The sequence below is a fragment of the Mytilus trossulus genome, chromosome 14, assembly GCF_036588685.1.
Source record: "Mytilus trossulus isolate FHL-02 chromosome 14, PNRI_Mtr1.1.1.hap1, whole genome shotgun sequence".
Taxonomy (NCBI): Eukaryota; Metazoa; Mollusca; class Bivalvia; order Mytilida; family Mytilidae; genus Mytilus; species Mytilus trossulus.
The window spans coordinates 22,887,954-22,913,884 of record NC_086386.1 but is presented as its reverse complement, the minus strand read 5'-3'; the positions used below and the strand labels follow the sequence as shown (position 1 = coordinate 22,913,884).

The 25,931-nt window shown below is 32.1% G+C and overlaps 1 protein-coding gene across 1 annotated transcript; it reads right to left on the bottom strand.

Annotated features, from left to right (window-relative positions):
* Positions 1-284: 284 nt before the first annotated feature.
* LOC134697311 (endonuclease 8-like 3) lies at positions 285-25,931 on the bottom strand. Its single transcript, XM_063559504.1, has 10 exons — positions 25,729-25,931; positions 24,051-24,172; positions 22,113-22,256; positions 20,017-20,194; positions 19,290-19,325; positions 13,748-13,822; positions 12,897-13,066; positions 8,411-8,604; positions 2,518-2,813; positions 285-962 (listed from the first exon to the last, which is right to left on the bottom strand). The coding sequence occupies exons 1-10, from the start codon at positions 25,825-25,827 to the stop codon at positions 801-803; spliced, it is 1,476 nt and encodes a 491-aa protein (XP_063415574.1). The 5' UTR covers positions 25,828-25,931; the 3' UTR covers positions 285-800.

The window sequence follows — 25,931 nt, the reverse complement described above, 5'->3', positions numbered from 1 at the left end:
TTCCTGAAAGTTGGTAAAAAGCAAAGTGGAGCAAGTTTTTCTTGTTTGTGAAATAAGGATTTTATTTTCTTGAAATTATATGATAATGGCATGCATTGTTTGTTAAAACAACCGACCAAGAACATTTGAAACTAAAATATAAGAAATGATGACAAAATAGCATTACCGAAACCGCCGAAACTATTTTTTTTTACAAATATTTATGTCTTGTATGATATTTTTTTCCCACAACGGACTTAACCAAACTTTCCATGTGAGGAATCTCCAGACCAACAAACTTAAAACCTGTGCATTAGAATAATCAAACAAACATGTGCCATTGGAAAATTAAACTATATTTTCATTACCATAAAAGTGTACAATGGTTTTGTACTGAATTATCTCCCCTTCCTTGGTAATGTTGCATTCAAACAATTCATATAAATATCAATGTATTTTTTTTCAACTACACACTTTCCCTCGTCACAACATTAAAACTTTGTGATACCAAAAATTTCTCATGATGAGTATTATTAATAATATATATACATAAAGACATAAATGGTTATTGTAACTCCAATATTTAATTTGATTTAAAAAAAAAAGGTAGCACAGTCATGACAGTAGAACTTTTACATTCCACATTTAATCTGAACTGTGCATTAAAATGTATGTAATTAAAATTTGGAAGACATTCTAAAGTAATTTTCTGTTTGCTTATAACATCTGAACCACAGACAGATTAGATTTCATTTAAAAGTGGTTTTACTATTTACATTATGATAAAATTATTGAAATACTAAAATGCTGCTATGAGTATGTCAATCATATCCAATGGCCCATTCAAAATGTCCACATTGTTTATTTTTTGGAAAACTACATGTGAAAAATTTCTTTCCATTATTTTGTCCCTGCTTCATCACAGTCCTAATTGTACAGGGTTTCACATGTCCTTCACACAATGGAAAACTCTCATCTGCCCACTGAAAGAATATAAACATAAAATGATTTTTTTTGGTAACTGTGAATTCTTTATTATTTGTTGAACACCAGTTTTCAAGGAATTCGTTGATATAGGAGGGGGGAAAAGGACCTTTATCAGGACACTGGGATCAGGTGTTTTTAAGCTAGGGATTTCGGGATCTTGGAATTCTTGTTTTTGAATTTTGGGACCTCAGGATTTTGTGTTTTTAAGCCTATTATTTTTTATGGCCTATTCATTACAGAAAAAAATATTAATATCTTAACTATCATATGAGCATATTATAATTAGTTTATGACAAAAAAAAATGAAGCAAATGACAAGCATAATAACCCAAGACATTCAAGATATTAACAAAGATATTTTTTTCCGAAATCATATTTATAGTTTTCCAGAATAATATTAGATTGTACAACTTTGTTATCAAAAACTAATGTAAAATACTTGATACTTATCACTTTATTGTCACATCTCAGACGACAGGCTTGTAAAATTACTGTACAAGCTTCAAGTTCCTATAAACATATCATTTGCATACCTGTCAACTGTCACCATTTGCGGGGTATTTCCCTAATGGACACTCCCAGTTGGTAATTTTGAAAGAGCAATTTTGTCCACAAAACAAAACCATTAAATTTACCCCATGAATAGGATTGTAAAAGTATTAAGAACCAAATAAACAACATCAAAATGAATTGGAAGCCTACTTTAAGGGATTTGTATGACTAACAGAGTAAATTCTAATCATGCATGTAAAACACCTTTTGGCATTTTGAGGTGTAGGCAGGTATGCATTTGCATGACCAGAGGTTAATAATTATTCATTTAATAATGCAAATGAATAACTGATAACAATACACAAGATGTACAATATTTTTTTTTCCTTTATAGGGAAAAAGTCATGGGATATAGTTTAAGATCCTAAAAAATAGCTGCCATCCCAGGTTTTATGACCCTGAACAGGTCTTATGACCCTGAACAGGTTTTATGACCCTGAACAGGTTTTATGACCCTGAATAAATTGTCACCATTTGGTGTTGAACAAAGCAGATGATGACCTTCAGTCAGAGTATATCACAGGTTGTACTGTACACAGGTTGTACTGTCTAAAGGCATAGTACACTACATGACATTTCATTGATTTTTTATTTATTAATAACACAAGTCTTCATTTCTAACGTTTGACTTATTTTATGAAAGGCATTGAGAAAGAGGACCTTTTCAATTTTAGTATATCTGATTTTGTGAAATTCAGGTTAGTTACTTTCTTTATATTTCACTTTAGTGCAGGTATTTTCTATAATTTAACTTGGTATGAAATTGATGAGTTTTATTAAACTGTGTATCCGTCCATCAAAAATTTTCCCAATAAAGTAGAGCAAAAACATCTGAATTGCACGAAATTGTTCATCATTTTGTCTTTGTTGCTAATTTTTTAATTGGAGTCATTCCCCATTTTTTTAAAATTTCATTTCAATAGTAATCAAGCATATTTGTTTAATTTGGTTTAAGATTTTTTCCCCTAATTAATAAAAAAAATGACATGTAATACAAACCTTGAAAAATTTGCACTGTTTTGATCTTGGCAGACTGCAACTGAAAAACCATCTAAGATAGTTATCTCCCTTTTTGCGTACTTCTGTCATATTGCATTTTTGTTTATGTCCAGGACAAGGGGGGATTTTACTGATGACAACATCTTGTTTTGCATCATTTTTGACAACTTTGTCTATTTTTGGTCTTTTTAATGTATTTGATGCAACAGGATCGGATGATTTTCTCTTTTGAGGATTAGCAGTTAAGTTTATAGGATTGTCTTTTGTTCCATTCGTCAAATCTGGAGCTGTTTTACCTGAAATAAAAGTGAAATCAATCAGTAAAATTGAACTTGAAAGTTCTTTTTCCTTCTGTTAATATTTAAGCTTTTTTAAACAGAAATGTGCATAAAATGATCTTATTTTTTGACAGTATAAATATAGACTTTAACATGGCTAAGGAACTGGCTTTAAACAGTCTATAATCACACTATGGACACTTATTTTCATTCTTTTGATGCATAGCACATTTGTTGCAAACATAAGATTGGGAAATGTTTAGATAAATAAGAGTAAAAGAGGGAGGAAAGATACCACAGGGACAGTCAAACTCATAAATCTAAAACAAACTGACAGTGCCATGGCTAAAAATGAAAAAGACAAACAAAAAAACAATAGAACACATGATACAACATAGAAAACTAAAGAATAAACAACACTAACCCCACCAAAAACTAGGGGTGATCTCAGGTGCTCCGGAAGGGTAAGCAGATCCTGCTCCACATGTGGCACCCGTCTTGTTGCTTATGTGATTACAAATCCGGTATATAGTCTAATTCGGTAGGTCACATACATGAAAGGGAAGGGGATTGTAGTTACGACGTAAGGAACATATCCGATATCATTTGTGAAACGGTTATTTGTCACCAAGGTTCCTCGAGAGCACTGTTAGATAAGGGGGAGCTAACTCGTTTGTGCTGGAACCAAGGGACAGGGGGTCAGTCTATCGCTAGACTTAATGTTCTGATAGGCATAGCTAAAACGCAAGGAAGGTTTTCATAATTTAATTACTGTAATAATTTAAACGAATGATGATAACAAATCAATTAGTAAACAATTCCAAATAATAATAATAATCTAATTAAAGTACAAAGTATCAAAACTAAATATCAAATCCAAAGTAAAGTTATTTCTCCTTAAAATGTAAGATATAAACTAAATGCCAAAATTACTAAATCATAAAATGTACTTAATTTCTATTTCCAAATATAAAGTCTCAAAATAAAGTTTCTCAAAAGTATTTTCTATTAAAGTTAAATTTATGAGTCAGAGATAAATTTTATCTCACACTACACAGTCAACTGGTAGACTGGTAGACAGTCTTCTAGAGCCAGTATAATGACATGAGTAGTGTGAGGTTACGCTTCCGAAACACTGACTAAGATCTTAAAAATTCTCAAAAATAAAATGTGAGTCAAAAAATACATTTTTGTCTAAACACTACAAAGTCAACTGGTAGACTGATTGACAGTCCTACAGTACCAGTATAATAGACTTAAGAAGTGAAAGGTTTGGTTTCCGAAAGGTGACTGATTTTCCTAAATTTCACAACGCTATTTATATTAAGCTATTTATATTAAAACCAAATATAAATCAATATGACTCGACATGTAGATATTACTCTCATTAACAAAAAATAGACATTAATTAACAAAGCCTAATCCTATAATGTTTTGATTACAGCTTTGATAAAAAACGTAAACTTTCCAAGTGACATATGCTAATTACAATTAGTCTTTCAAAATTAAGTGCTTTGAGCAAACTGTGACATTTCAAGTACTAATGCCACAGCATAGGTAAAATTAATTAAACAGATTAATTAAAACTTTTACAAAATACAAACATTAAATTTTCTTTCATAAATTAAAACATTTTTTTATCCAAAATAACACAAACACAAATGTAAGCCAAATAACACACCATGACATATTCCCCCCTACTCCAATATGTTTGTCCCCAAACATGATATATACATTCACATATTAACATCTTAAAAATAGTCTTTATACACTCCAATAAACTATATATAACCTGGCGCCAAAATATATACTTATAATATATAGCAATTAACAACTATGTATTTCAACTTGCTAGCTCCCAGCAACCTATATTCCATGTGTTTAACAGATGAAAAATAAAATAACATTCTAGTAATCCAAAATTCAAATTGATGTAGTGAAAAGAACCAACAGGCGTGCACTCCTACTAATTCCTAGAACCACAAAAAAATAAAGATAGAAACTGATTGTTTTTCTAAATCCTGCTGTCTTGGAAGGTTGCTATGGTATTACATAATAAGCACCATCATGATATTCACAAATTTCTAAATGATCTGAGTTGGTAATGTCAAAGTTCTGTTCTTGTAAACTGTTTTTGCTTTGTTGTTTCACAAAAGTTCAATCCTATAAATAAGCTCTAGCAAGTAATGTTCAAAATTATTAATTTCTGGTAAGATGTCCAAAAGTTAAAGCACTTTTTCTCCGATTATTGCAAACACCTGTCGAAGGACACCTATTGCATCCTTGCTCGTTGATCCGTGCACTGCTGCAGTGGCGCCTAGATGACGCAACTGACGTCGACCGATACAGCTCCAAGATGGTCTACTGTCAAATAAACAGCTCACTCTATGATTCTCCAGTCCAATCTACACAAAGCTCCTCTCCACGATTGTAGTAAACTGGAAACCCGCTGTTCCTGGTATTACACTGGATAGCCTGGCACATCTGTCTTTTTGGCAGCACCATCCTTTTGAAATCCTTTTTCTACCCATGATGATATTTCTATTCCAATTACCAAACTGAAACTTAAAGTATTTTTGTCAGTTTATTGTTTATGTTCTATTCTCTACCTTAAGTTACTCATCATATTCTATTAATTACGCAAATAAAATCTCTCCTGAACTAAATGTTAAATTCTCTCTACTATGAGTCAAATTTCCAGATCGTATAAAATTATTTGCACAAGTACAGTTTCTCCTGAACTGAATTTTAACTCCTGTAAAGTTTTTGCACAAACAAATATTTATTTAACGTTAACAGATTCACACCAAGAATCAACATACATCTATACTTTTCACTTAAAAGTTATTAAAGTGTATTATAATAGGCAAGATGTACTTATCTTTTAGTTATGTGTTGTTTAATCTGCAACTTGTCTCTCCTGCTACTGGTTCTCTCTTCCTCTCATAGTCTCTCCTGCTGTTGTCTCAATTTTGAAATTTTAAGTTTTAAATAATTTTGAATGAATTTTGCCAACCTACATTCTAGCTATGCAGTTTCAGAATCTAATTTGAATCATGCCTCGGGTCAACTCCGCCATATCTGTCACCAAGGTTCCTCGAGAGCACTGTTAGATAAGGGGGAGCTAACTCGTTTGTGCTGGAACCAAGGGACAGGGGGTCAGTCTATCGCTAGACTTAATGTTCTGATAGGCATAGCTAAAACGCAAGGAAGGTTTTCATAATTTAATTACTGTAATAATTTAAACGAATGATGATAACAAATCAATTAGTAAACAATTCCAAATAATAATAATAATCTAATTAAAGTACAAAGTATCAAAACTAAATATCAAATCCAAAGTAAAGTTATTTCTCCTTAAAATGTAAGATATAAACTAAATGCCAAAATTACTAAATCATAAAATGTACTTAATTTCTATTTCCAAATATAAAGTCTCAAAATAAAGTTTCTCAAAAGTATTTTCTATTAAAGTTAAATTTATGAGTCAGAGATAAATTTTATCTCACACTACACAGTCAACTGGTAGACTGGTAGACAGTCTTCTAGAGCCAGTATAATGACATGAGTAGTGTGAGGTTACGCTTCTGAAACACTGACTAAGATCTTAAAAATTCTCAAAAATAAAATGTGAGTCAAAAAATACATTTTTGTCTAAACACTACAAAGTCAACTGGTAGACTGATTGACAGTCCTACAGTACCAGTATAATAGACTTAAGAAGTGAAAGGTTTGGTTTCCGAAAGGTGACTGATTTTCCTAAATTTCACAACGCTATTTATATTAAGCTATTTATATTAAAACCAAATATAAATCAATATGACTCGACATGTAGATATTACTCTCATTAACAAAAAATAGACATTAATTAACAAAGCCTAATCCTATAATGTTTTGATTACAGCTTTGATAAAAAACGTAAACTTTCCAAGTGACATATGCTAATTACAATTAGTCTTTCAAAATTAAGTGCTTTGAGCAAACTGTGACATTTCAAGTACTAATGCCACAGCATAGGTAAAATTAATTAAACAGATTAATTAAAACTTTTACAAAATACAAACATTAAATTTTCTTTCATAAATTAAAACATTTTTTTATCCAAAATAACACAAACACAAATGTAAGCCAAATAACACACCATGACATATTCCCCCCTCTCTAGAGCACTGTTAGATAAGGGGGAGCTAACTCGTTTGTGCTGGAACCAAGGGACAGGGGGTCAGTCTATCGCTAGACTTAATGTTCTGATAGGCATAGCTAAAACGCAAGGAAGGTTTTCATAATTTAATTACTGTAATAATTTAAACGAATGATGATAACAAATCAATTAGTAAACAATTCCAAATAATAATAATAATCTAATTAAAGTACAAAGTATCAAAACTAAATATCAAATCCAAAGTAAAGTTATTTCTCCTTAAAATGTAAGATATAAACTAAATGCCAAAATTACTAAATCATAAAATGTACTTAATTTCTATTTCCAAATATAAAGTCTCAAAATAAAGTTTCTCAAAAGTATTTTCTATTAAAGTTAAATTTATGAGTCAGAGATAAATTTTATCTCACACTACACAGTCAACTGGTAGACTGGTAGACAGTCTTCTAGAGCCAGTATAATGACATGAGCAGTGTGAGGTTACGCTTCCGAAACACTGACTAAGATCTTAAAAATTCTCAAAAATAAAATGTGAGTCAAAAAATACATTTTTGTCTAAACACTACAAAGTCAACTGGTAGACTGATTGACAGTCCTACAGTACCAGTATAATAGACTTAAGAAGTGAAAGGTTTGGTTTCCGAAAGGTGACTGATTTTCCTAAATTTCACAACGCTATTTATATTAAGCTATTTATATTAAAACCAAATATAAATCAATATGACTCGACATGTAGATATTACTCTCATTAACAAAAAATAGACATTAATTAACAAAGCCTAATCCTATAATGTTTTGATTACAGCTTTGATAAAAAACGTAAACTTTCCAAGTGACATATGCTAATTACAATTAGTCTTTCAAAATTAAGTGCTTTGAGCAAACTGTGACATTTCAAGTACTAATGCCACAGCATAGGTAAAATTAATTAAACAGATTAATTAAAACTTTTACAAAATACAAACATTAAATTTTCTTTCATAAATTAAAACATTTTTTTATCCAAAATAACACAAACACAAATGTAAGCCAAATAACACACCATGACATATTCCATAACAGTCAACCAACTCAAGATGCGGTCCGTATAGAGTAAGTGACGTTTCTGATAGCTTTTCTATTCTAAGACATGTTCCTTCCTTAATATTTGCATTGAAAAGAAACAAAAGTCTGTTCACTTTAAATTCCCCCCTTCTTTTCTCATCAAAATAATTCTCATACTGACAACTGTCAGTAATTTAAATCAGGTATTTTAAAATACTTTAGTACTGTACATTTTTCGTGTTATAGACTATACCTTGACCTATAATGGTTTACTTTTATAAATTGTGACTTTGATAGAGAGTTGTCTCATTGGCACTCATACCGCATCTTTCTATATCTATAGTATGAATAATTCCTTTCAAAGTATCTAAATCTTTGTCTTTTTGTCTCCCCTGATACAATAACTTACTGTCTTGTTTCATCACATCTGGGATAGGATTGCTTTCCCTTTTAGTCATACAAGCATCACATGTGACTGCTGTTGCTTTATTTACAAGGGTACAAACTGAGCATGCCCAGTTAATTGCTTCCTGTCCTTGTGCCGTCTGCTGCAGTTTCCCTGTCTGTACCCATCCAAGTAAGCTATTCTTTGTAGGTAATGTTCTAAATACATAAAACAATCAAAGAGCTGAAAGCTCTGAAGAAAAATGACGCCACTGTCTCTAATATTGGGATAGTTTTTATGCAAGTCTTGATTTTCACATACCGTAATTTGTTTAACAATGCAACATGTCTCGTAAGCATATAATTGATAATCGTATATGTGTGTGTGTGAAGTGAAGGTGCCAACTGGCTGTTTTTTTTTAAGACAAATGAATAGGTCAAGACTACCTGAATTGTACAAATAAATCCCGTGGAAAGGCTTCTATATTTCTCACTGGTACATAGGCTGAATCCGGGTCCATTCGCGCCCATTCACGTTTGCGCCAACTCATGTTCGCCCCCTTTCACTTTCACACCCTACATGTTCGCAACTAATCTTAATTGGTTTTGTGTTTAATAATGTTTTGGTTAGTGTATTGCTATACTTTGTTTCATTGACCTCTTTCATAATGAAGTGAGATTCTGACTATTTTTTTTTCTGTGTGTTGAATAAATTTTATCATGTTTTGGTTATAATAGTGGATTGCTATATTTTGGTTCCTATATTTTATTGTTTCGTTGTTTCAGATCAAAGGGCTTAAAAACAATTATCTTTTGTGTTTTTCCTTTAAAATCTTCAATGTTTTACTCATACCAAGCTATAAATACATTCAGTATTTACACCAAAGCAATTTAAAACAACAATCATGATTTTCCAATTATTCAACTTGAATTTGAATTAAAATTGGGCGCAAATGAGTAGAGTGCGAACGAACCTTGGGTGTGAACCTGCGAGGTGCGAAAGTGTATTGGGCGCAAACAGACCTGATACCACATAGTCTGAACCCCCTTCTCCCACAAAATATGAAGTAAATTAAAAACAAATTGTTCAGAGAACAATTGAAGTCTTTCCACTAGAAAAGATCTATTTTTATATTGAAATATGAAAAATCAGTTTAAAATGTTAGTTCCTATGGCTTTATGACGTCCTATTAACATATGACCTTGACCTCAATTTCAAGGTCACAAACCATGGACCTTGAATCAAAATATCCTAGGTCTTTAATATGTTTGGTTAATGAGTACTACCACTTGACGCGTAATTTTAAATGTAAGATGGACAAAAACTCCCTTTTATTGTATGCGCAGCCTTTCAACCAAAATATACAAGTAAGGACATGTTGCAACTAATAATTTATGAAAAATTATTTGTCAAAATGTCATACAGTATTTGAAAAGAAGTGAAAATAAGCCAAAATCAAAATTTATAATATGACCTTGACCTTTGACATTGACCTCATTTTCATTTTTAGTACCAATGACCTCATGAAGACCGTAGGTCTCTATCAGTTATGGTTTACCAGTTGAAAATGCATATCGCTTGAATCAAATGAAAAAGGGGGAATAACTCTCATATGGAGTCCCCATAGAGCTATGGTTCAAACAAATATTCTTATCCTAAATATGTAACGAGCAATTTGGTAAAATAAAATCTTTTACGGTTACGAAGGAGAGGTGGCCACAAGAAAAACAGTGTTTGGGGAGATAACTCTTACAACATAATGTATTTTGTTATAATTACATTTGATATATGTTTCATTATAATACTTTATTCTGATTGGCTAACTGCACATCACATGTTATTCCTCAAGCAATTGCATCATTCAATAAAACTTTTCATTCATGATAACACGTGGTCCCACAATAAAGTGCACAGATGAATTGAATAAAAAAGTTATAAAATTCGTGTTTTCATGATCCTAGCTAAAAAAAGTAATTATAAGTATTGAATGTTTCTTTTTGTAACCTCATAGGGTTGCAAAAGCGTTGACCGTGTGCACATTTCTAGAATGGAGCGCTTACGCTTACGCGCTTCATACAAAAAGTACTTCGGTCAACGCTTTTACACCTCAATGAATTTACAAAAAAAAAGCATTCAATACTTAAATGCAGTTGTAAATTTTTAAAGCAAAAAGAGTTAATACTAACTTTCACTTTTTTTGGATGTTCATGTACATTTTGTATGTATTTATTTTTCTGAACTACATGAATTTTTTGGTGTATTTTTAATGATATATATGAGTAGTCCAAATAATTATTACGTCTGGCAAGGCTTTTTAAATTTTATTCTGGGACACCTTCCTATGACCACAAGGCTATATTAATTTTTTTCTGGGACGCCTTCTTAGGAAGCCTTCCTACGAACGTCTAAGAAGGCGTCCCAGAAAAAAATAAAATAGCCTTGTCAGACGTCATTATTATTTGGACTAATACATGAGATATTGGATATTTTTATGCATTATTTAACCAGTTGAGTCTTTTACAGGATTGTTTGTTTAATGCTGTTTAAACATTACTGAAAAAAAACCACCTTAAATTTGCTAATTATTTGGCATGAAAGTTTGATTTATTGAAAGGGACTCATAGTTTTCCATTTAATTTTAATAATTGTCTAATGGTTAAAACAATAGCTTCGTTGTTTACTTTTATACACAACAACATATTCACTTTGGTTTCGTTGTTTACCTAATATTCACTATGTACTTGGTAACAGTTATTAATTAATTGAATAGAAAATATTATAATAAATATTTTTGGAAGCCGAATTGACGTCAAATAGGTGCCGATTTGACTAGATGCCAATTTAACCAGGTGCCGACTTGACTTGTACGTTTCAATTCCTCTGCGATCGTTTGCGGTATTTTCTTGAGAAAACCTATTTTCCATCATCAAAGAGAAGAAGAAACTGCTTGAAATGATTCCCGAACGCTTCGTGATTGTTAAAATAAGTTTAATTCCCCTTAAAAAAACAATTTTAAAACTTGCGATGTTTAAACAGGAAGTTTCAAAAGCACGTGTAAAAGAAGAAATTAACCGGTGAGAGTGGAAATCCGTACATAACATATATCACTATAGTACGACTTTTAAAGCAAAACAGTTTCATCCTTTTGTAAAACAGTCTTAAATATACCTATCACATTAATGTTTGAAGGGTCTTAAGCTTATTCAAACCATATAAGTCGGTATGAAACACCAAAACGGAATGATAATAACCGATTACGTTTTGTAGTTTACAAAATTCTGGACTGGTTCCTGTTAAACTACAACACTTTGTTCGACTGTAGTGGAATACAAACAGAAACCAGTTAGTTTGTAAACTGGTTCCTGGCTGATTACTACACAATGCTCATGCATAGTGATAACACAAGCACATTCCAGTTTGTATTGAAATTAGTAAATACAAAACCAAGCGCGGTAGGCAGAGAAATCAGGTCGGCAGTTATGGAACAATGACTGCGTCATTTTCCAAAAATTGTTGACAGGTCAGAATAAAATTCAGCATCTTCTCATTTATATTTTCCTTTTGACACTACAAAACAAACATATTCATTTTTCAACTGAAAAGTTCTAAATAGAAAATCTGAATATCCATATTTTTTTCAGGAACATGTTTTAAATTCTTTTTACAAACTATCGAACATGGGGGTTTAAGTGCCCAACAAGATTTTTTAGAGCTCAATTTTTGCAGCGTTTCTGTTAGCATTGTTTTTTTACTCTAGAATTTGTATCATATGTTTACACTTTTCTTTTAGTATACTGATGATGACCAAAGTCTTGTTTTCCTTATTTGCATAAGTATTATACTTCTTAATTGGCATAAAAACTCAAGAATATAGAAGAATGGCATAAATAATAAAGGATTCAAAATGAAGACCCTGGTCTCCCTCAAAAGACCTTCCTATCTTTGCACCCTGACTAAAAAGACCTAACCTTTAGAACCCTGGAAACAAATTGTGAGTTCTCTTTCTTGGTATTCAAAAGTGCTCCAAATTGGTGAAGAAGGCCTATACACTGTAGAAGTGAAAATAAAAATAGGTAACCAACAGGTTTATCAGAAATTTTAATTGTTTAAGTTGTCAATAACTTGATTTAGTTAGAGATATGAAAATCGGGATGATAACACCAAAATTATGGATTCATTTATTTTTGTGTGTAACAATTTTCATAGTCATTTGATTTCATGTTTTTTTCAAAGTTTGCATACATTCTTATGGAAATCTTATAATTCGTTGTACATCATAGTTCCTGGGTAACCATCAAAACTGATATCAAATGAATAATAATGAATCCACAGTTAACATGGTTGGCAGGTCTGATTCTGTAATAATGTTAATTCTGTAAAGTTGTTTTTGGGGTAATATAGTGTTGCCTTTACCTTGTTTGTTTCTGTTTGAGGTTGTTATCCTGACATTGTCCACAGAAGTATGTCATTCTATCATTATCTTCACCAAGTCTACATATCACCACTTTACCTTGTTTGTTTTTGTTTGAGGTTGTTATCCTGACATTGTCCACAGAAGTATGTCATTCTATCATTATCTTCACCAAGTCTACATATCACCACTTTACCATCACACTGAGTACATTTTCCTTTATTGTAGATCTTCATAAACTTCTTCAAATTTGTACCTGTACTTCTACACTAGTATATAAAATATAGAAATTTCATTTAAATCATCAAATTTTCAGTATGATATCTAAATGCACAAAGTGTTCTGACAATATCATTGGACTTTCTCATAAAGCTTTTTTAAAAGCTTTATAAACATTTATGCATGTATGTCGGTAAATACATCTTACTGAAAAATGTTACAGGTGCAGTAAATTGTCTAGCTCTCACCACCTTCATGTATGGGATAACAGAACAAAATATCTTTGTACAGTCACCATTATGTTTCAGTTATACATATAGATGTGCAATATGATATATGTGTGAATTAAATGATCATAGACATGTCCCAACTGTCATTGCCAAAATCATTTCTTCTTGTTCTTGACTATGACATCACGAAAAGAAATGTGTCATCAAATATTTAAATTGTCATGAGCTACACAACGGGTACTACAATTGTGGGAGGATCTGCTTACCAGGTGGGAGCACCTCTCCTCCTCTCTTTTTTTTTCTGTGAAGTTTGCATTGCACAGATTTTAGTTTTATTTGTAGTGATTTATAGACTGCTGTTTGTCTTCTTCTGGCCATTTTCAATTGCACATTGTGTTGTCTGAATATTTTAGACCTATGTCCCCTTAGCATCTTCTGTGTCTTCTTTAATGCCTAAAAATTATCATGTAGAAGGCAGAATAATCAATATAATTTTATTACCTTATAGAATATCATAGAGAAATCTCTAGTCATCTTCACTAAATGTAGTACATGTTCTTCTTTCAATTCATTTATCTAGAAAAAAAAGTGTACATTCAAATCATTGGCTGTAAGTAAATACAAGATAACTCTAGATCTAAAAACAGCAATTTTTGGTGTATTTATGTACACCAAAAATTACTATTTTTAGAGTTATCTAGGGTCTTTAGTCCCTTCTGAAAATTTTCAGTCTGCTCTTCTTTGGAATATTTGATTGCAATATTTTTGATTGTTTTTGAACTTTCAACCTGACATCTGATCAGATAAAAGTTTTAAGGTAGTTCAGGGGTATAGAAAAAAATCGACAGAATTTTCTTATACTTTGTGAAATTTTACTTTGAAGTATTATCAATGAAAAAATGCAAAAAAAATTGGGGGTCACCGGCCATCTAAGAGATATTTTGACCTCTGAAAATGAGTGCAAATAGGTTATAGGAAATTATAGGGAAAATGGACACAAATACACTTTGATTGAAATTTCAGAGCAAAATAAATGTCAGAAGTGGCAAATTTTTTCATACTGTATAGCTTGATGTCTCTATTTTATAAACTTGAAATACAATTTGGGGGTCACCGGCCATCCAAGAGATTTTTTGACCTCTGAAAATGAGTGCAAATAGGATAAATATAGGAAAAACAGATATAAAATCTCTTTGATTGAATTTTCAGAGCAAAATAAACAACAGAAGTGGCTCATTTTTTCATACTGTATAGCTTGATGTCTCTATTTGATAAAATTGAAATAAAATTTGGGGGTCACCGGCCACCCAAGAGATTGTTTTACCTCTGAAAATGAGTGCAAATAGGATAAATATAGGAAAAACAGACATAAAATCTCTTTGATTGAATTTTCAGAGCAAAATAAATGACAGAAGTGGCTCATTTTTTCATACTGTATAGCTTGATGTCTCTATTTTATAAAATTGAAATAAAATTTGGAGGTCACCGGCCATCCAAGAGATGTTTTGACCTCTGAAAATGAGTGCAAATAGGCTAAATATAGGAAAAACAGACATAAAATCTCTTTGATTGAATTTACAGAGCAAAATAAAGGACAGAAGTGGCTCATTTTTTCATACTGTATAGCTTGATGTCTCTATTTTATAAAATTGAAATAAAATTTGGAGGTCACCGGCCATCCAAGAGATGTTTTGACCTCTGAAAATGAGTGCAAATAGGCTAAATATAGGAAAAACAGACATAAAATCTCTTTGATTGAATTTACAGAGCAAAATAAAGGACAGAAGTGGCTCATTTTTTCATACTGTCATGACTGTATAGCTTGATGTCTCTATTTTATAAAATTGAAATAAAATTTGCGGGTCATCTGCCATCAGAGATTTTTTTTAGCAAAATAAATGACAGAAGTTGTTCATTGTTCAAAGAGGGGTTGACCTCTGCAGTTGTATAAAGCTGTGTCCTGCGGAGCATCTGGTAATTATTGTGCTTAAACCATATTTGTGACAACATATGTAAACTGTGAGCTGACAGTCTGCTTAGTTTTTATCCATAAGTCTCAATCTGACTTTCTATCTAAAAGGTTTTTATGTGTCAATATTTGTGTTTCAATACAAAAGGAGATATGGTATGATATTTGATTAATTATGAGGCAACTCTCCGTAATAGACAAAATGACACAGAAATTAACAGCTACAGGTCAAAAGCCGTTATCGCATAGTGAGATGAAAGAGGCCCTTCAATGACTAATGAAAAACAATTCAAATGAGAAAACTGAAGGCATATAAATGTACAAAATGATGAACTAAAAAAAATATGTGACACAACAAAAGACACCCACTGTCTGAATTACAGGTTCATGACTTGGGACAGGCACATACATAATGAGCCACTTCTGTCACATACATAATGTTTGAAGGTGACAACCCTTCCCCTTAACCTGGCCATGGGACAGTGGTATAATTTGGTACAACATAGGCATGATAGGGGTTTTATCAATTTGTATTATTCATTTTTGAATTCTTAATCTAGCGAAAAGTAGATTATCACAGATAAATTTGCAGAATGAGTTGTATGAATAGTCAGGACCCTTGTTTTACAAACTTTATGGAGCAAAAAAAATGTGATGAGGTTTGTATGTACATAAAGTCTGTCATAAAATTAAAGGTTTCAGTATATTCACATTTTACAATATTTTTTGTAACTGCTGTATTTCACATGTTATTTTTCTTTTCTACTGTAGGATAGTAAGTGGTTCAAATATACATGTATGCCTCTTGAGACTTAAATTACATGCAATAGAAATCAGCCCCCCCCCAAAAAAAAGCAAATTTTAATAACTTCAGCTGTAATATGCATTTTTAAATGTAATGTATGTGCTAGGGGCTTGACCCTGAATTATTTCAAGTGTTTTGGCCTAAGTTTTTTTAATACTTAAAGTACTATTAAATTATTACATGTATATTGTAATATACTATGCAATTGGTAATTTCCTTTTTATTTAAAGTACATTTTAATCATATGGGAGGATTCAGAGGCAGCCCTAGGAAAAATTTGGTTAATTATATTGGGAATCACTGGAGCATGACCTGAGTGGGTCCCCTCTAGGGCAGTCAGTGAGCCCCCTCTAATGAAAAATTCTGGATCCGCCACTGGGATTTTTTATACAACAAAAACATTCATGAGGTTTTAAATTGCAGGAAAATATCACTTCTTCATACAAGCCCCCCCTTTTTTACATTCAAAAACCTACTAAACATGCTAAAAGTCACATACATTTGTACTTATACATTTGTATAATTTTGACTTTTGAATAATTATTAAACATTCTACATATATCAGATACATGTACATCAATTTAGTCTGTAAAAACATTTTGTCTATAATATATATCTTATAATTGCCATGAAACTTGGTCCGTATGCTTTTAATTTAGTAATCTCTGGTCATACAAAGTTGGTTAAGATCAGTTAGTTCCTACTATCCTATTACACTGAAAAAACATCCTTTGATTTTATCTTTATTTACAAAATAAAGACTCTTGTGTGGACATTACCATGCGTTCCACATGAAAATCAATTATATAATCATTTTTGTAAATTTGATTACATATCTTGAAATTTTTTTTTCATACACCTTTAATAAATATGCCTTAAAGAGGAAGTATTTTTAAAAGAGTTGAAATTATACTGTAACTTTTGGTCATGAATGGACCACCTAAAAAAACCTTAAAAAATGTCTGAAGCCATCATTGAAAAGAAAATGACACCCACTTAGTGCAGGTGTAATTTTTAAAGTTTGCATTTAATGTCTTTAACATATTAAAGAAATGCTCTTCGAAATAACTGTGTAGACCCCTAACAAGCTTTTAAATTTAGAAAAAAATCACTTTATGACAAGACCACTTTTCCTGTTTAGGTAGTAAAAGTTTTGTTTTTCTCTCATGAAGATTCTGTGGGATCAAATATATTATAGGGGGGTAAGGAAAAGGTTTAAAGAATAGAGAATAATGCATGTAATGTTCACAATCAGGGTTTCCCCTGGGTCAATTATTTTTTTCGCCACCTCTTTCGCCAAAACAATATACTTTTCGCCACTTTATGAGTCACAATACATTTGTAAATAAAAGAAAATAGACATACATGTAACAATGAAGAAAAACTGGGTTGTTAAATTATAAGAAGTACAGAAAAATGGGAAAAAATAAATAGAGATAAATCGTATAAAGAATTAGTTAGGAATGAAATGAAGGACCCTCAATCCAGACCATTGGTAAGAAAGGTAGTTTTGTGAAATGATTCATTTTAAAAAATTATTTATACGGTCTAGATCCTGCTAACTTGTTTAAACTCTCCACATTATTCATGTATGTGTCTGTCCCAAGTCAGGAGCCTGTAATTCAGTGGTTGTCATTTGTTTATGTGTTACATATTTGTTTTTCATTCATTTTTTTATATACAAATAAGGCCGTTGTTTTCTTGTTTGAATTGTTGTACATGTACATCATGTACAATTTACATTGTCAAATCTGGGCCTTTTATTGCTGACTAGTATATATATACATGTATGTGGTATGGGTTTTGCTTATTGTTGAAGGCCGTACTGTGACCTATAGCTGTTTATGTAGGTGCCATTTTGGTCTCTTTTTGGATACATTGAAGTTGTCTCATCCAAGCAATCATACCACATCTTTTTTATATAGATGGGTTTTGTTCTAACATGTCTAAATTTTAAGTGTGCATTCTTAACGAAAAATGTTATAACTGGAATCCCGGCAAAATCAACTCCATTCACATTTGAATACTCCAGGTTTACAACAAGAAAATTCTTTTTGCATTTGCATGTAATACACTTCATCGCTATTAGCCTACTTGGCCGGCCGACCTGGTCGCTTGACCTTTTGATGCATTCAACAATCACTTTTCCATTGTGACATCAGATATTTTTTTTTATGATGTCAAAATCTATGGGAACCTGTGTGATATCCAGTAACGGTGGACAAATAGCAATAAGGTGTATTACATGTCTTACATGTATACAGAGACATAATCATGACCTTTACTCCCAGAAACCTAAATGGTCTGAACCCTATGCAGATGACATATTTCTCAGGTCCACAAATTTCAAATCTATTACATGATAAAAGTACCATGAGCTATGCTTTTGGTTGCATTAATAATTCATTTTCAGCCTGAAAAGGGGGAGGGGTCATTGTTTTGTTGTTCGACACGGATATTGTTCTAAAATTATTTACGCTTGCATGTTATTTTTCAGTGGTCTTGAATCGCTCTTGAACATTTATATTCAAGTCAATAGTACTTACTTGTCAGTTTAAATTTCCCCTTTTTCATGATTTGTTTACATCATCTTTCGCATGTTTGTCGGACCTTTTCTAATGTAAGACAAGAGTGAAACTGCTTCATAAGCTACCAAAATGAAGATCGTTATCTATAATTTCGATCTGCATTACAGTATTCATGAAAAGCAGTTCATGTGTTCGATAAATGTAAGTTATTCTCTTTTCATTCTTCTCCTTCGTCAAAAACATGGCATTTATTTTTAGAACGGAAGTCCTATTTCAACAATGACAATTGTAACAATAAATTTTATTAAGTTTTAAAATTGCATTTAAAAGTTATTCAACTCTTTCTCAATGCATTTGAATAAAAAAGATTATTTAAATGATCATATTTTACTGTTACGGAAAATTACGACTCTGTACATCACTTACGATATCAATGCGCAACTTTATGCGCAGACGGCGCGAAAATTTAAACCCCCGAACTACCTTAAGTTAACTGAATGCAGAAAAATACATTAAAAGATGCTCAATGTTATTAGAAACATGTATTTGTCTTTTAAAATAAAACTGTTATGTAAGGATCATAATGGTGCAATGTAGAGAAGTAATCAGTATTCAAAGACTAAATTTGCATTGCATCATCCCTTCAATGGCTTCCATTTTATGATTTTAAAAATTTACTAGCATATAGGGGAGATAATTTTGAAGAAGTTGAGTCCTGACTGCTATTACCATGATAACTACCTTAGAATCTGGTTTTATTCCACTGTCAAACAATGCCTGAAATTTAGTGAAGAATATATAGATATATAGGAACAACAGAGTATAAAAAATTCAAGATCACATAAAATGTATGAAAAAAATTACAAAAAAAGTTAGACAAATCATTAATAATGCTGCCAAAGGCCAATTAAACCCAGAGGAATGTTAATCCATAGATATACCAAAAGTAAAAACATATGCAAATATATGCTTATTTACATTCAATTTGGTCCATATTACTACATGCATAATAAACATACAAGTCTAAGACATAGTTTCACATTTTATATAAGGGGTCAGAATTTTAAAATCATCATTATAATTGTTTGTTCTTTCACTAAAATCAAGTAATTATTTTTCTTTAACTGCTGAAATTTTTTCATGGATTGAGAAAAACTTTGATATCTGATTTCATGGTTTTTCAAAAGTCTGCATAAATTTCTATACAAAATTTGTAATTTATTGGACATTTGAATTCAAGAAATACACTAATCCACGAAAATTGGTATCTAATGTATAATGAATTCACAGTAACATTTATAAACTGAATGGTGAATATCTAATTTGGAGGCCAACTTCTACACATTGCTTTGGAACTAATTAAACAGTTCTTGACTGTGTGTTTTATAATTCTGACATTTGTACAACACCCCTGACTATTTACAATGGCCAAATGAAAACTCAAATATGTACTTCTTCATATTCTTACCTCATTCTTAATAATGTTTCCAACTCCAGGTAAAATATCTTGATCGAGTAACACATCACAAACCATTCTGTCTGTTTGTTTCATCACCATAGCAACAGCTCTTTTCTGGTTGAAGACTGGGGAACAAATGTCAAGGTCATGAAAATTTTCATATCTTTCTTGACACACCTGAGAAGATCTGGAAATGGAAATAAAACTATAGTCTGGAACCTCTGACCTTTTTTAGTCTTGTATATGTTTAAATTTTTGTCTCTTTTATACATTTCAGAGTTTTGTATGATGTCCATTATCGAACTATAACATATTTTTTAGGGGCCAGTGCAGGATTTTCTCACTGTGTTGGTGACCGTTTGGTGGACTTCAGCTGTTATCTGCTCTATGGTAGGATTGTTGTGACTCTTTGACACACTCCCCATTACCATTCTCAATTTTATTATAAATCTAATAAGTTACATCAGATTTAATTTTGTCTAGTAGTTTTGCTTTCAAATACTGATTTCAATTCTTTATAAAACATGATGGCCATATTGCTTGCTTATCATGTTTATAGCAAAATGAAAATTTAATGAATTATTTGGATATACATTGTAGGAAGATGTGGTATGAGTGCCAATGAGACAACTCTCCATCCAAATAACAATCTATAAAAGTAAACCATTATAGGTCAATGTATGGCCTTTAACAAGGAGCATTGGCTCACACTGAACAACAAGCTATAAAGGGTCCCAAAATTACTAGTGTAAAACCATTCAAACGGTAAAACCAATAGTCTAATCTATATAAAACAAGTGAAACTGCGAGCTACTGCTCACTGATGATACCCCCGCCGCAAGTGGATAATATTAATAGTTTAAAAATATGCAAGTGTCAGGTAAACAGGAAGTTGTCGAGTGCTGAATCTGAAAACATATCACACGGTATAGCTGACTTATATAAATCCTGAAACCAAATTTCAGAAATCCTTGTATTGTAGTTCCTGAGAAAAATGTGACGAAAATTTTCAACTTGGCTATCATGTGTAAAATCATGCAAGTGTTCAGTAAACATGAAGTTGTCAAGTGATCAATCTGAACACACATTACACGTTATAGCTGACTTAGATAAACCCTGAAACCAAATTTCAGAAATCCTTGTATTGTCATGATTGTAGTTCCTGAGAAAAATGTGACGAAAATTTTCAACTTGGCTATCATGTGTAAAATCATACAAGTGTTCGGTAAACAGGAAGTTGTCAAGTGATCAATCTGAAAACACATCACATGGTATAGCTGACTAAGATAAACCCTGCAACCAAATTTCAAAAATCCTTGTATTGTAGTTCCTGAGAAAAATGTGATGAAAATTTTCAACTCGGCTATCATGTGTAAAATCATACAAGTGTTCAGTAAACAGGATGTTGTCAAGTGATAAATCTGAAAATGCATTACACGATATAACTGACTTAGATAAACCCTGAAACCAAATTTCAGAAATCCTTGTATTGTAGTTCCTGAGAAAAATATGACGAAAATTTTCAACTTGGCTATCATGTGTAAAATCATACAAGTGTTCGGTAAACAGGAAGTTGTCAAGTGCTCAATATAAAAATGCATTACACAGTATAGCGTACTTAGATAAACCCTGAAACCAAATTTCAGAAATCCTTGTATTGTAGTTCCTGAGAAAAATGTGACGAAAATTTTCAACTTGGCTATCATGTGTAAAATCATACAAGTGTTGGGTTAACAGAAAGTTGTCAAGTGATCAATCTGAAAACGCATCACACAGTATAGCTGACTTAGATAAACCCTGAAACCAAATTTCAGAAATCCTTGTATTGTAGTTCCTGAGAAAAATGCTGAGAAAAATGCGACGAAAAATATTCATGGGACTGACTGACTGACGGACGGACTGACAGACAGAGGTAAAACAGTATACCCCCCTTTTTTAAAGCGGGGGTATAAAAACAAGAAACGAGAAACACATATAAATTACATAAACAAACAACAACTACTGTACATCCGATTCCTGTCTTAGGACAGGTGCAAACATATTTGGCATGTTTTTTAATGATTAATTATAATCCTGCAACAATAAAAGGACGGTCAATAAATTACCTGATGTTTACACCAGATTTATAGAAACTTAATTTGTCTTCAGAGAGTTGTATTTCAAGGGAAGCGGTTTCTGCAGTTCCTCCATGATCATGATCTAACTTTTTGTTGTTCACAAGAAATGACCCTGCCATCAGGAAGTGCACTCTGAAAAAAACCATAAAAAAAATATATAATGCATTGTTAATGTTGTAACTTAATAAAATCCAAAACAAGAGTGCACACACTGAAATGTCTCACCTTCTTTACTAATCATTGATAGTATGTTGATAGTCCTAAGTATAAAGCTTTATTAAAAACTGTCACATAAACTTAACATTGACCAAGATACAATGTAACTAAACAAAGACCAATGAACCATGAAAATGAGGTCAAGGTCAGATGAACCATGCCAGGCAGACATGTACAGCTAACAATGCTTCCATACAACAAATACAGTTGACCTATTACTTATAGTTTCAGAAAAATAGACCAAAACACAAAAACTTAACACTGAGCAATGAACCATGAAAATGAGGTTGAGGTCAAATAAAACCTGGGCAACTGACATATAGATCATAAAATATTTCTATACACCAAATATAGTTGACCTATGGCATATACATTTTGTAGAATTAGATAAAAAGACCAAAACTCAAAAACTTATCTTTTTTTACCACTCAACCATGAAAATGTGGTCACAGTCAGATGACATCTGCCCGCTAGACATGTACACCTTACAATTATTCCATACATCAAATATAGTAGATCTATTGCATAAAGCATGAGAAAAACAGACCAAAACACAAAAACTTAACTATAACCTCTGAACCATGAAAATGAGGTCAAGGTCAGATGACACCTGCCAGTTGGACATGTACACCCTACTGTCCTTCCATACATCGAATGTACTAGCCCTAATGGTTATAGTATCTGAGATATGGACTTGACCACCAAAACTAAACCTTGTTCACTGATCCATGAAATGAGGTCAAGGTCAAGTGAAAACTGTCTGACGGGCATGAGGACCTTGCGAGGTACGCACATACCAAATATAATTATCCTATTACTTATAATAAGAGAGAATTCAACATTACAAAAAAATCACTGGTCACTGAACCATGAAAATGAGGTCAAGCACATTTGACATGTGACTGATGGAAACTTCGTAACATGAGGCATCTATATACATAGTATGAAGCATCCAGGTCTTCCACCTTCTAAAATATAAAGCTTTTAAAAAGTTAGCTAACTCCGCCGTAGTAGCCGCCGCCGGATCACTATCCCTATGTCCAGCTTTCTGCAACAAAAGTTGCAGGCTCGACAAAAATACAAATAAATTGTTAACACAGAGATATGCTAAGCCCATGCTGTCTGAGTTATCTCAATAATCTTATCTCAAACTTTAATGTTTATCAAATCAGCAAAGAACAATGCCAGAAACAACATGCCCTAGTCTCACTTATTTTTAAATTAAATTTTTTGTGTGTGTTTTAACACCATTTTTAAGCAACCCTTTTTATGTTATTTCGTGGGGCCAGTTTTTATTGGTGGAGGAAGGGGGACTGGCCAGAGAAAACCACTGACCTTCGATAGGAAAACTGACAATCCTAGTCAATTGAGTTAAGAATCAAGTGCACCTGCACTTTAAATTTTGTTTTGTCATATGTAAGACCAAAATTATGAGAGATTGATATCCAATAATCATGTGACAGGCTTGATAAAAATTCAAAAGCCTGATAAACATCACTACTTAGTTTATTGACAAATTAAAAATAGCTGAAGTTTATTAGCCATGTGTATAATACTAAAACTTAAACTATTTTCTGGACTGAGACTTAAAAATTTCAAAAATAAATCACAACTTAATTACATTACATTTAAGAAATAAAAACCCTAAACAGAGATTATTTTTTTATTGACAAAAACTTAAAAATATTTCTACAACATAATGAATCAAACCTTAGACATATTTCTCCAAAGTACATGAAAAGCTCTTTTCCTACTGTCTGTACCTCATCTAACCTTCGACCAATCAGCTGATGGAACTGGGATGTTGTTATACCTTTAGTTGGTTTAATCTCCTGTAATGATGATAACAAATTTAGTATATTTAGTTTCTTTGTAACTAGATCCCCTTTCAAATGTGTAAATAGGGTAACTTTTCATGCATGGTGTAACAATTGCATCTGTGAGTTACTGCTCACTAATGATACCCCTTGCCCCATAAAAATATACGGTAAACAGGAAGTTATTGAGTGATGAATCTGAAAATGCATCAGATGGTACATGCAGGGGTCGAAATTAGCGCTGGTCCGGTACCAGTAGAATTTGAGTTGGACCAGTATATTTTGTCACCTGGTGGTCTGGCGAACCAGTAGAAAATCGCCGATCAAAATCCTGGATTGATTTGCTATTTCACTTTTTTTACTAAACAATTTACCTTCGAACTCAATTAGACGGTACTGGAGGTACTAAGTATTACAATTGATTCAGTTTTTATTAATATCGAGGTTGAGCGTCCTGCACAACAACACAAAATGTGGACATTTTGGAAGGATAGACGGATAAGAAAATAAAATTAAAAAGTGACATTCAAATGGAAGATCTTAATAAAGTTTATGAAACTGACAAAAAGAAACGTAAACATAAAAAATCATTGATAAAACAATGCGAACTGTTTAATTATGTAGTTGATTGCAATGTAATGGATTGTATTATGTATATCATGTGAACAATTTGCAGTGACAACCCTACATAAGAAATGTACTTTTGTAACAAGTTCTTCAAATTTTAAGTTAGATTATGTACTTGCTAATGAACAATCAGAACAGGAAACAAAAGAAGGGAAAAATCATGAAAATAAACGTAAACTTCTCTCATTTATATCAGTGCTTGTCAAAAGAATTTCATTTGAGTAGGACCAGTAGATTTTCAGTCCACTGGTCTGGCTGACCAGTACACAAAAAAGCTTAAATTCGACCCCTGGGTTCATATTCATTGGATGGATGAACTGATGGAAAGACAGACAAGTAAAACAGTATACCTGTCACATTTTTAAAGCAGGGATATAAATTAATATTCCAAATACTGATGTTTATACATGAACTGCAAACAATCAAGATCATTTAATCTGAATTTTCCTTCAAAATATAAAATAGATTTTGTATGCTATAAACATGATAAATCATCTGTAATGCATTAGTTTGTTTTACAAATCTAATAAATGTATCAAGCATGTAGGATGTTGTCCGTTGTCAATACATCTCTTCACGGTATGGTCCAGGCTTGGATCTAGAGTGGGGGGGGTTTCTGGAGGTTGGAACCCCCCTTTTTTGGAAGATCAATGCATTTGAATGGGGATATGTAGTTGGAACCCCCTTTGTCCTGGGTTAGGACCCCCCCCCCCCCTTCTTTAAAATGGCTGGATCCACCCTTGTGACCGATACATTCAAAAGATGTCATAGCAGTATGGACGTGACATTCTGCATCAGTTTAGTCTGTGGTTGTAGTTTGTTGGTGTGGTTCATAAGTGTTTTACCTTTTTTATAAACATATATCTTCAATCTTCAATCAACATATAGAGAAGGTTGATTAGATTGTTAGAAATTTATTTGTTCAAAACAAAACTTAAGAGAACCTTATCTACTGCATTTCCGTGAACTGATTTTACTATCTTTCCCTTTAGTTTTCCTTTTATCTTTTCTCCTTTTATCTTACAGCCAGGTCCTTCAACCATTGCGAGAGTAAAAAGTCTGAGTTATAACTTATGTAAATAATAATGTTTTTTAATGTTCCCGCCAACTTATATCGACAGTTGTCTCCCTTTACGGTAGTTCTAAG

Excerpts from the sequence above, each read along its gene's own strand:
- LOC134697311 (XM_063559504.1), bottom strand. The coding sequence starts at position 25,827 with ATGGTTGAAGGACCTGGCTGTAAGATAAAAGGAGAAAAGATAAAAGGA. Across the intron at positions 22,257-24,050 it reads TTTGGAGAAATATGTCTAAG|AGTGCACTTCCTGATGGCAG; the intron begins GTTTGATTCATT and ends GGTTTTTTTCAG. Across the intron at positions 19,326-20,016 it reads GAAACATTATTAAGAATGAG|GCATTGTTTGACAGTGGAAT; the intron begins GTAAGAATATGA and ends ACTAAATTTCAG.